At 41.5% G+C, this 11,070-nt stretch overlaps 1 protein-coding gene across 4 annotated transcripts in view; it reads right to left on the reverse strand.

Moving 5' to 3' along the window:
• Nucleotides 1–11,070, reverse strand: part of REPS1 (RALBP1 associated Eps domain containing 1) — a 117,385-nt gene that overhangs the window by 25,189 nt on the left and 81,126 nt on the right. For 3 of the 4 annotated variants that reach the window (XM_056566682.1, XM_056566679.1, XM_056566681.1), the window contains 2 exons: nt 9,441–9,524; nt 7,107–7,179 (listed from right to left, as the gene is read on the reverse strand). In XM_056566682.1, coding sequence (XP_056422657.1) covers nt 7,107–7,179; nt 9,441–9,524 — 157 coding nt within the window. The remainder of the gene's footprint in view (nt 1–7,106; nt 7,180–9,440; nt 9,525–11,070) is intronic. The other variant, XM_056566680.1, reaches the window with a different exon arrangement.

The raw sequence follows: 11,070 nt of genomic DNA on the forward strand, positions 1-11,070 counted from the left end.
ACCCCTTGTAAAAATGAAAACTGGGTCTAAAAGAACATGCCAGTGTAAAAAAAAAAAAATGAAGATTTTGAATTTTCTCCTTCAATTTGCTGCTATTCCTGTGAAACACCTAAAGGGTTAACAAACCTTCTGAATGTCATTATGAATACTTTGAGGGGAACAGTTTTTATAATGGGGTCATTCATTGGATATTTCTAATAAAAAGGCCCTTCAAATCCACTTCAAAACTGAACTGGTCCCTGAAAAAATTTGATTTAGAAAATTGTGCAAAATTGGAAAATTGCTGCTATACTTTGAAGCCCTCTGATGTCTTCCAAAAGTAAAAACATGTCAACTTTATTATGCAAATATAAAGTAGACATATTGTATATGTGAATTTATATAATTTATTTGGAATATTCATTTTCCTTATAAGCAGAGAGATTCAAAAAAATAAAAAAAAATAAATGCAAAATCGACAAAATTTTATCACTAACAAAGTAGAATAGGTCACGGAAAAAACTATCTCAGAATCAGAATGAAAGATAAAAGGTAGAGATGAGCGAACTTACAGTAAATTAGATTCGTCACAAACTTCTCGGCTCGGCAGTTGATGGCTTTTCCTGCATAAATTAGTTCAGCTTTCAGGTGCTCCGGTGGGCTGGAAAAGGTGGATACAGTTCTAGGAGACTCTTTCCTAGGAATGTATCCACCTTTTCCAGCCCACCGGAGCACCTGAAGGCTGAACTAATTTAGGCAGGATAAGTCATCAACTGCCGAGCCAAGAAGTTCATGACGAATCGAATTTACTGTAAGTTCGCTCATCTCTAGTAAAAGTATCCCAGAGTTATTAATGCTTAAAGTGACAGTGGTCAGACCAGGGCAATACGAGAAATGAGAGGACTACAGTACACAGAAAGATTATCAGAATTAGGGTTATTTAGTTTAGAAAAAAGGCGGCTTAGGGGCGACCTAATAACTATGTATAAATAAATCAGGGGACCGTACAGAGATCTCTCCATGATCTATTTATACCCAGGACTGTATCTATAACAAGGGGGCATCCTCTACGTCTAGAGGAAAGAAGGTTTCTACACCAGCACAGACGGGGGTTCTTTACTGTAAGAGCAGTGAGGCTGTGGAATTATCTGAGGAGGTGGTCATGGTTAACTTGGTAAAATTATTTTAAAAGGGGTCTGAATGCATTTTTGAAGAATAACAAAAATTACAGGTTATGGATTCTATTATATTGACTTGTGGGAGCCCCTTAAAATTGTTTGGTTAACAGCCCATGGCAGATAAAACCCTTGTATTTCAGTAGTACTTTAAATGCGTGGTTATAACATACCGTATATACTCGAGTATAAGCCGAGTTTTTCAGCACGATTTTTCGTGCTGAAAACACCCCCCTCGGCTTATACTCGAGTGAACTCTCCACCCGCAGTGGTCTTCAACCTGCGGACCTCCAGAGGTTTCAAAACTACAACTCCCAGCAAGCCCGGGCAGCCATCGGCTGTCAGGGCTTGCTGGGAGTTGTAGTTTTGAAACCTCCGGAGGTCCGCAGGTTGAAGACCACTGCGGCCTTCGACATCATCCAGCCCCCCTCTCACCCCCTTTAGTTCTGTACAGTACTCACCTCTGCTCGGCGCTGGTCTGGTGCTGTCCGGAGAGGAGGTGGTCCGGTGGGATAGTGGTTCCGGGCTGCTATCTTCACCGGGGAGGCCTCTTCTAAGCGCTTCGGGCCCGGCCCCAGAATAGTCACGTTGCCTTGACAACGACGCAGAGGTACGTTCATTGCCAACGTACTTCTGCGTCATTGTCAAGGCAACGCCTCTATTCCGGGCCGGAAGCGCGGAGAAGAGGCGCCCCCGGTGAAGATAGCAGCCCGGAACCACTATCCCACCGGACCACCTCCTCTCCGGACAGCCCTGCAGCACCGGACCAGCGCCGAGCGGAGGTGAGTACTGTACAGAACTAAAGGGGGTCGAGAAGGGGCTGGATGATGTCGAAGGCCGCAGTGGTCTTCAACCTGCGGACCTCCGGAGGTTTCAAAACTACAACTCCCAGCAAGCCCGGACAGCCGATGGCTGCCCGGGCTTGCTGGGAGTTGTAGTTTTGAAACCTCTGGAGGTCCGCAGGTTGAAGACCACTGAGGGCGGATGATGAGAAGAGGATGATGAAGGGGGGTGGGGATGATGACAAGGGGATGATGAAGGGGGGGGGATGATGAAGGGGGGTGGGGATGATGACAAGGGGATGATGAAGGGGTGAGTGTGGGATGATTACAAGGGGAAGATGAAGGGGGGTGGGGATGATGACAAGGGGATGATGAAGGGGGGGGATGTGTGGGATGATGACGGGGGGGGATGTGTGGGATGATGACGGGGGGGATGTGTGGGATGATGACAAGGGGATGATGACGAGGGTCTGGATGATGGCAGGCGGTGATGATAATGAGGATGTTAATGTTATTTCCCACCCTAGGCTTATACTCGAGTCAATAACTTTTCCTGGGATTTTGGGTTGAAATTAGGGGTCTCGGCTTATACTCGGGTCAGCTTATACTAGAGTATATACGGTATATAATGTTAGGGAGATTTAAATGTATAATACTCATGTATGAAATATAACTGCTGAACTATTATGTTATGGGAAAAAGTTATTGATGGGCATTAATAATGCACTAGATGATTGTCTCCAATAATAACCAGCAAAACTTGGGAGGCAGCTCTGGGAGCTAATAGAGTCTGTTACTCTAGGTGATTTGAAGCAAAAAATAAAAAAAAAACACAGCAACGTCTTACTCTTCTATTTATACTGATGCTATATATCAACTATAAACAGAGTTAGACAAGTCACGGAAACAAACAAACAGCAGCTAATGATCCTAGAAAATAGATACTGGTGCCTACCTCTTTGACCAACTTCTGCCTATAATGGCTCTTAAAGCTGGGGCAATAAAAATTCATGCTGCCTACTGGAGTGGTCTAGCTGGTAGTCTGTGATAAGGCTGTCTATTCTTAAACTATAGGGTTTATAGAAGGTTAATTCTTAGACATGTTGCTATGTTTCTTTCTGTGTAGTAGTGGCATGGCTTTGTGCCACAGCACAATGAAAACTGGGTATGTGACCTTCCTGCTCTGTTTAATAAAAAAGGGGGAAAACATCTGGTCATACTGTACAGATATAATAGATATAATATTGTCCAGCCAAACTATCATCTATAAACTGGGATGAAGAACAAAGGATGTCTGAACATGTGTGAGATGTCACCCAATGTACAGCTGCTGAGGTACGGAGTTTGCCCTCCTCGATCCCTTCAATGACCTTGTATATGCTGTCTCTATCCCACCCTTTTATTAGTCAGTCTTTGGGTACCCTCTTTATGCTTCATGGGCTGCTTAGTGATATATTCTTTACTAGACATTTTGTCTTATACTGCTTGCAGGTATGGGTGGACGGAGATTTCAGTTTTTATGTATGTTTACTTTGTTATGTTTTATTTATTACTACTGTTGCCGGTCATTTCTGAGTAGTATCTGCACCTATGCAGTTGGATGGATTTCTCATACATACTGATGTGTATTGTATGTTATTGACATGCTATTGTCTATTTTGTACTTAATGTTTGACCATGTAACTGGTGTTTTTTTTATTGTTACAATAAAACAAATAAAAAATAAAGTCAGCTGCACGACTTTGTGCTCACTGCTGGACATGGTCTCCATTAGAAATCTATGATGCCCGTATAATGCAGAGACTGAGATCACAGGGAGCTGGGCAGAGACATGAAAAGCCATGCATTCTCCCTGCAATATGTAACAGTTCTAAGTACGAAGACCCGGACCGATGGAAACTTTTCACATGTCTCTAGGACACAACAAATGTTTTTAAAGTGACACACTAGTCTGCACAGAGCATCATAATTGGCTCATGAAAATGCCCTAAATGTTGCTCATTTTGGACTTAAAGTGGTTTCCCATAAAAAAAAAAATAATAATAATATTTACATATATATTAATGTTGAAACTTTTTATGGTGGCTGGGAGAAGCATAGACTTCCAGGAAATGCAGTTCAGAATGAGCTGAAAAGTAGTAAGGCACCGCTACTAGAGATGAGCGAACTTACAGTAAATTCGATTGGTCACGAACTTCTCGGCTCGGCAGTTGATGCCTTATCCTGCATAAATTAGTTCAGCTTTCAGGTGCTCCGGTGGGCTGGAAAAGGTGGATACAGTCCTAGGAAAGAGTCTTCTAGGACTGTATCCACCTTTTCCAGCCCACGGGACCACCTGAAAGCTGAACTCATTTATGCAGGATAAGTCATCAACTGCCGAGAAGTTTGTGACGAATCGAATTTACTGTAAGTTCGCTCATCTCTAACCACTACTAAATGGGGTATATGGATACCAGTGTACTGGAAATTCATTTTTTTTCTGGCTGAAATACATAAAGACAGACTGGTGAGTGGAATCCACAGCATGTTTAGAATAGTTTTTTTGCAATTATTTCATAACCCCTTAAGGACTCGTTTTTTCCTCCTCTCCTTCTAAAAATCATAACTTATATTTTTATTCACAGACTAGTATGAGGGCTTGTTTTTTGCACAACCAGTTGTCCTTTTGTAATGACATCACTTATTTTACCATAAAATGTGTGGTGCAACCAAAATAAATACTATTTGTGTGGCAACATTTTTAAGAAAACCGCAATTTTGGAAGGTTTCATTTTCACTCTGTACAATTTACGGTAAAAATTACATGTTTTCTTAATTCTGTGGGTCAATACAATTAAAACGATACCCAAAATTACTACTTTTCCAATATTGTACTGCTAAAAGAAAAAAAAAAAAAGTTTTTTGTAACCAAATTAGTACGTTTAACCCCTTAAGGACGCAAGGTTTTTCCGTTTTTGCATTTACATTTTTTCCTCATCACCTTCTAAAAATCATAACGCTTTCAATTTTGCACATAAAATTCCATATTATGGCTTATTTTTTGCGCAACCAATTCTACTTTGCAGTGACATTAGTCATTTTACCAAAAAATCCACAGCGAAACGGGAAAAAAAATTCATTGTGCGACAAAATTGAAGAAAAAATTTCATTTTGTTTTGGGGGCTTCCGTTTCTACGTAATACATTTTTTTGTAAAAATAACACCTTATCTTTATTCTGTAGGTCCATACGATTAAAATGATACCCTACTTATATAGGTCGGAAAAAAAATCACAATTACATGCAGGAAAATGTATGTTAAAAATTCTCATCTTCTAACCCCTACAACTTTTTTATTTTTCCGCGTACGGGCCAGTATGAGGACTGATTTTTTTGCGCCGTGTTCTTAAGTTTTTATCGGCACCATTTTTTTATTGATCGGACTTTTTGATCGCTTTTTATTCAATTCTTCATGATATAAAAAGTGACCAAAAATACACTATTTTGAACTTTGGAATTTTTTTTGCGCGCACGCCATTGACCGTGCAATTTAATTAACAATATATTTTTATAGTTCGGACATTTTCGCACGCGGCGATACCACATATGTTTATTTACACAGTTTTTTTTATGGAAAAAGGGGGGTGATTCAAACTTTTATTAGGGAAGGGGTTAAATGACCTTTGTTAACTTTTTTTTTGCAGTGCTACAGCTCCCATAGGGATCTATAGCACTGCACACACTGATCTCCTATGCTGATCCCTGCAGAGCCATAGCTTTGCACGGATCAGTCAGATAGGGGCTCGATTGCTCAAGCCTGTAGCTCAGGCTTGGAGCAATCAATCGACGATCGGACACCGCGGAGACCGGTAAGGAGACCTCCGCCTGCGTCCCAGCTGATCGGAACATCGTGATTTTATTGCGATGTCTCGATCAGCCCGACTGAGCTGCCGAGAAGCGTTTACTTTCGCTTTCAGAGGCGGCGGTCAACTTTGATCGCCGCATCTGAAGGGTTAACAGCAAGCGGCACAACGATGCCGAGATGCGCGCGGCACAACGTTAGCCCAGGGTCCCGGCTATGATTAGCAGCCGGGACCGACCCGGTGTGATGCCCGGGTCACGGCGTGACCCCGTTTTAAACACCGGGACCGGGTGTAGGGCGTACAGGTACGCCCTATGTCCTAAAGGAGTTAAAATATCTCTATTTTGACGACCTATAACTTATATAGGCAAAAAAAAATTCGCCCTGATTTGTACTGATACCACATTTGTGTATATAAGATTTAGCAAATTTTTTTATACATTTTTTGGGAATATGCTGTGACAAAAAAAAAAAGCAGCAGACCCCTGGAGACGGATGGAGGCAGGTGAGGGGACCTCTGGCCGCCATGCTGGATAATGTGATCCCTGCGGGCGATCATCTGTTTTACTGACCACACAGCCGCAGATGCCATGATCTGTATTAATGACGGCATTTGAGGGGTTAATGGCGGACATCAGCGCCATCGCTTAGGTCCACCATTACTCGCCAGTCCCTGCCTGCTGATAGAAGCTGGGACCTGCCACGTACGAAGCGAGCACCACTTTGGTGTTTTAAGTCACGTACAGGATGTAAACGTACGTCCTGGTGTGTCAATTACCACCGCACCAGGACATACGTTTACATCCTGCGTAGTTAAGGGGCAATTACTTTTTTCACATGGGGGCAAAAAGCTTCAGATAGTTTCATTTATTATGTGGGGGGGGGGGGGGGAAGCAATCAGTTGAAAACTGCATTTGTTTGATTATCTGATAGATACACAGTTACATATTTAGAAAAACTAGAAAAAGTTTAATTTTCATGTGTGTAGTTTTTTTTAAATAAGCTATTATAGACCGTATTCACATTTTTTTTTTTTTTTTATTTAGTCCCCCAAAGGACTATTAGACCATTAGAGTTTTATTTACTTTCATTTTTAATATGCATTACAATACCTATGTATATGACCTGCTTGAAAAATGTTATGGCACACCTCAGGAATGAGCTAACAAGGGTGGTACACAATCTTCTGTCCTTTATTAGTCCCATAGAAGAACCAGTCCTAGGTACTGGAGAAATCCATAGCATCACAAGGGTTACCTCTCTGGGACTCCAGCAGTTGCAACAATAATGACTCTTGCAACACAAGAAGACAAAAGCAATTACTACTCACCGCTGCCTTGTAACCACATTTCCAATCTCTTCAGGATCAGAGTTATAACTGTCTGAACTGCTATAGCCATCTGCTGCAAAACATACAAAAAAAAAGGCTTAGATAACGTAAAACCCGAATTAGGCAGTGATGGAAACAGATAAATGAAAAAGTGGAAATATTGAAAAATAAGAAAAACATTGATGGGTCTGGCTTATTCTAAGAAAATGACCCAGGTGTCATCAGGTGCTGTGAAAAGGTATACAGTTAAAGGAACAGTGTGTGCAAAACAAAAATCATTACGCCTAGTGCAAGATGTGTGCTATTGTACTATTAAACAGTGAATACCAACACCGGAACCCAATTCTTACTGTATAGGTACATTTATACATATAAAAAATATATATATAATAGAGAACTGTGGAGTTCTGAGAGATCCTACAGGAATTTGTCCTGCCGTGTGATGGCAGGAAACCAATGGCCCTGCACAAGGGCTGAACAAAATAAAAGCTCAACTAAAAAGTCATCCCTGGCTATCAGGTGTTACATTTGATATCTGGGCGCTTCAGTCAGCTTCTTTTACTAACAGCACCAATCTCCATCCCTCCCTGCAGCAGCAATGCCAGACAAAGATAGCCCATATTGGCCATCATAGGATGCTTGTCATTTATCATCCCTAGCATCAAGAAGCACATCAAGGAGCAAAAAGAAATGGAGTATATAAAGGATGGCTATGTTATCGGAGGAAGGTGGCCTTCTGCGTTCATTAAGGCGGCTTAATGAGACCAGTGAATGCTGAAGAAGGGTACTGGAAGGCATTTTCTTTTACTAGTATCGAAAAGGGGGACATTAACTACCATGGGAAGCTTTAAAGGAAAACTGTCCCATGTTTTGTCCCGCACTATCCACAAGTACCTGTGGATAGTGCGGGAGACGCTGAACAATTTGAGTCCTACCTTGCCCGGATCCGCTGCGCCGTTTGCCCGTTACAGGTCTTTTTCTGTGTATTAAAATTAGCACTTAACTGGCAAAGGCGGGGTTACTGCCTACAACTGCCACTGTGTTGTAACCGCCGCCCTGCCCGCAGCACCGCCCGGCTAATGAATATTCATATATTGTCTTACTATGTTGTCTCATATCGGCCAAGTCTCAAACTGCCTACACCCTTACTTCAGCGCTGCTCCGGACGAATTAAGCAGCACTGAAGACCGCTTCCGGGTGTAGTGAGAAATCCCGCACATGCGCAGTAGCGTCCGGGACTCGGCCGATAGGAGACAACATAGTAAGGCAATATATGAATATTCATTAGCCGGGTGGTGCTGCGGGCAGGGCGGCGGTTACAACACAGTGGCAGTTGTAGGCAGTAACCCCGCCTTTGCCAGTTAAGTGGCAATTTTAATACACAGAAAAAGACCTGTAACGGGCAAACAGCGCAGCGGATCCGGGCAAGGTAGGACTCAAATTGTTCAGCGTCTCCCGCACTATTCACAGGTACCTGTGGATAGTGCGGGACAAAACATGTGACAGTTTTCCTTTAAATATTAATAGGAGCTCTTTGGTTTTACCACTGAACACCTCCCCTAATAACTGTACCATATGTAGTGGTAGATACAAAGTACTGCAAAGTTGCGCCAATCACGGTAGGCGCAGAGAAGCAACCTCGCAGCGACAAGCTGTTTCCTGCGCACAAGGCGCACTTCTTCGGGCTGCTGATCGCAGCCCGAAGAAGTGAGCCTTGTGCGCAGGAAACAGCTTGTTGCTGCGAGGTTGCTCCTCTGCGCCTACCCGTCTGCGTGTCACACCGTTGATGAAATAAAATCTTCTGCTATCAAGACCCCAGAGTGAGTGCATCCTTTCACTTCTGTCTTCTTGATGAACTAATTGTAGTAGCAGTACCTTAAACGATCACTTCAAATAGTGCATCAGCAAAGGTATACTTTTTTTTCTCCTGTAACTGGTGCTGGTGTTGGTGTTTCAATTCTTATTTTTGTGCAATAAGTACTTATCTGGGTCAGCTTTAACTCAGCACATCTTCTGCCCACACAGAGTGCTGTATGGAATATTAATTCATAGTCTGTGCTTAGATGATTTTAAATATCATGTACCCCGTATTACCAATAGTGAATGTAAACTAATAACAGAAAAGAAAAAAACATACATACAATGAAAAATTAGTAGTTCACTAGAAATACAGCTTGTTTTTAGGGGCATATGACATCCCAATATTACCGTACTTGAAAACATACAGAAAGTGCAGTACGAAGGAGTCTCAACAGTTCAGGAGCTTAGACTGAACAGAGAAGCTTAAAGGCTGGTAGAATATAATAGATAAGTCAAACACAAGCCATTGCTTACCAACTGGAACAAATATAACTGAAGAGCTTTCCTCTGGAAGTTCTTGTGGCTTTACATGTATAGGACTCGTGGGGTTGGCAGAATCTAGAAAATACAAGTAGACCAAATATGTGAATAGCCTGACAAGCTGTAGCAGATGGCTTAAAGGGGTTGTCTAGAATTAGAAGAAGGACATGGTTGCTTTCTTTTTAAAACCTCTGTCCACACATTGACCGATACTGAACGGTATGGTTTTGCCCATAACAACCAATCACAGCTCATCTTTCATTTTAACCAGAGCTTATTCAGATATGAAAGCTGAACTGTGATTGGTTATCGGCAAAACCAGACTTTTTTTTTTTATTTCAGGCAGACTGAGAACTCTGGGCCAATGGACAAAGGTTTTGAGACTAACACAAATTAGTTTTTCACAATTTTTGCTGCTTCAGGGTTTTTAGATGTTTTAGTCTGACACTTCTATGGTATACTGAAGTACAAGTATAAGCATTGCATCCGACATGCCAGGGTGTAATGCAGACAGCTTGAAAAAGTGGTGTTATTAATGTAAACATTGAGTCTTTGCATGAACTTGAAGTATTGGTCAATAAAAGTTTAAAAACTCATAAAATTCTTAAGTTTTTAATCTTGTATTGACAAATGCATCAAGTTTAGGGCTAAAAACGAATCGATTAATCAGCAACTAAATAGATTATGAAAATAGTTGTCAACCTAATTGTTATCTTACAGGGGTTATCCAGGAAAAAAACAAAACTTTTTTTAAATATCTCAATCAACTGGCTCCAGAAAGTTAAACAGATTTGTAGTTCCGGGCACCAGGCAGGTGAATTTTTAATAGATTTAGCCCTGAATCGGGCAAGCAGGGCCGGACCGACTTCCCCCCACACACACCGGCTCTCAGGTTGTATGGAGCAGGCCCCATTACTCCTGCCAGCTCCATACTCGGCAGCCCCCGGCTGATTTCAGTAGCCGGGGGCCGCCGCTAATAGCGGGCAGCTATTAACCCTTTAGACACTGCTGTCAACTTTGACAGCGATGATCTAAAGGGATCTTTTAACCATCCCTGGTGGTCTAGCGGATCGTCATGAGGGACAAGTAGATTGTGTTCCGCTTTAGTCACTAGGACAAGTTTTTTTGTTGTTGTTTTTTTCCTGTTATGAGCTGCTGAAATTGAGTTGTTCTTTTCTGTCTAAGTGCTCTCTGATGACAGTTGAGATAGATTATATATATATATATATATATATATATATATATATATATATATATATATATAAAGTTTTTTCCTGGAATAACCCTTTAATTATCTTCTTCTCCACTATGTATATTTTTATCTGACTAGTCGATTAATCGAAAGAATAAATCGTCTAACCAATCAATTATTCGCAGCCCTGATCAAGTTTATACAAAGATTTACCATTTACAGTGTTGACCCTTCATTTTCAAGACATCTGCAATACACCCTGGCATGCTGGATGAAATCCTTATACATTTTACTTCAATATACCATAGAAACATCTGAATAAAAAGATTTAAAGCAGCAAACTTTGAAAACCAAAATTGGAGTCAGTCTCAAGACTTTTGGCCACAACGATATAAAATTGCAGCTTGGCCCCATTCTAGAAGCAATACCAAT

This window comes from Hyla sarda, chromosome 3 (assembly GCF_029499605.1).
Source record: "Hyla sarda isolate aHylSar1 chromosome 3, aHylSar1.hap1, whole genome shotgun sequence".
Taxonomy (NCBI): Eukaryota; Metazoa; Chordata; class Amphibia; order Anura; family Hylidae; genus Hyla; species Hyla sarda.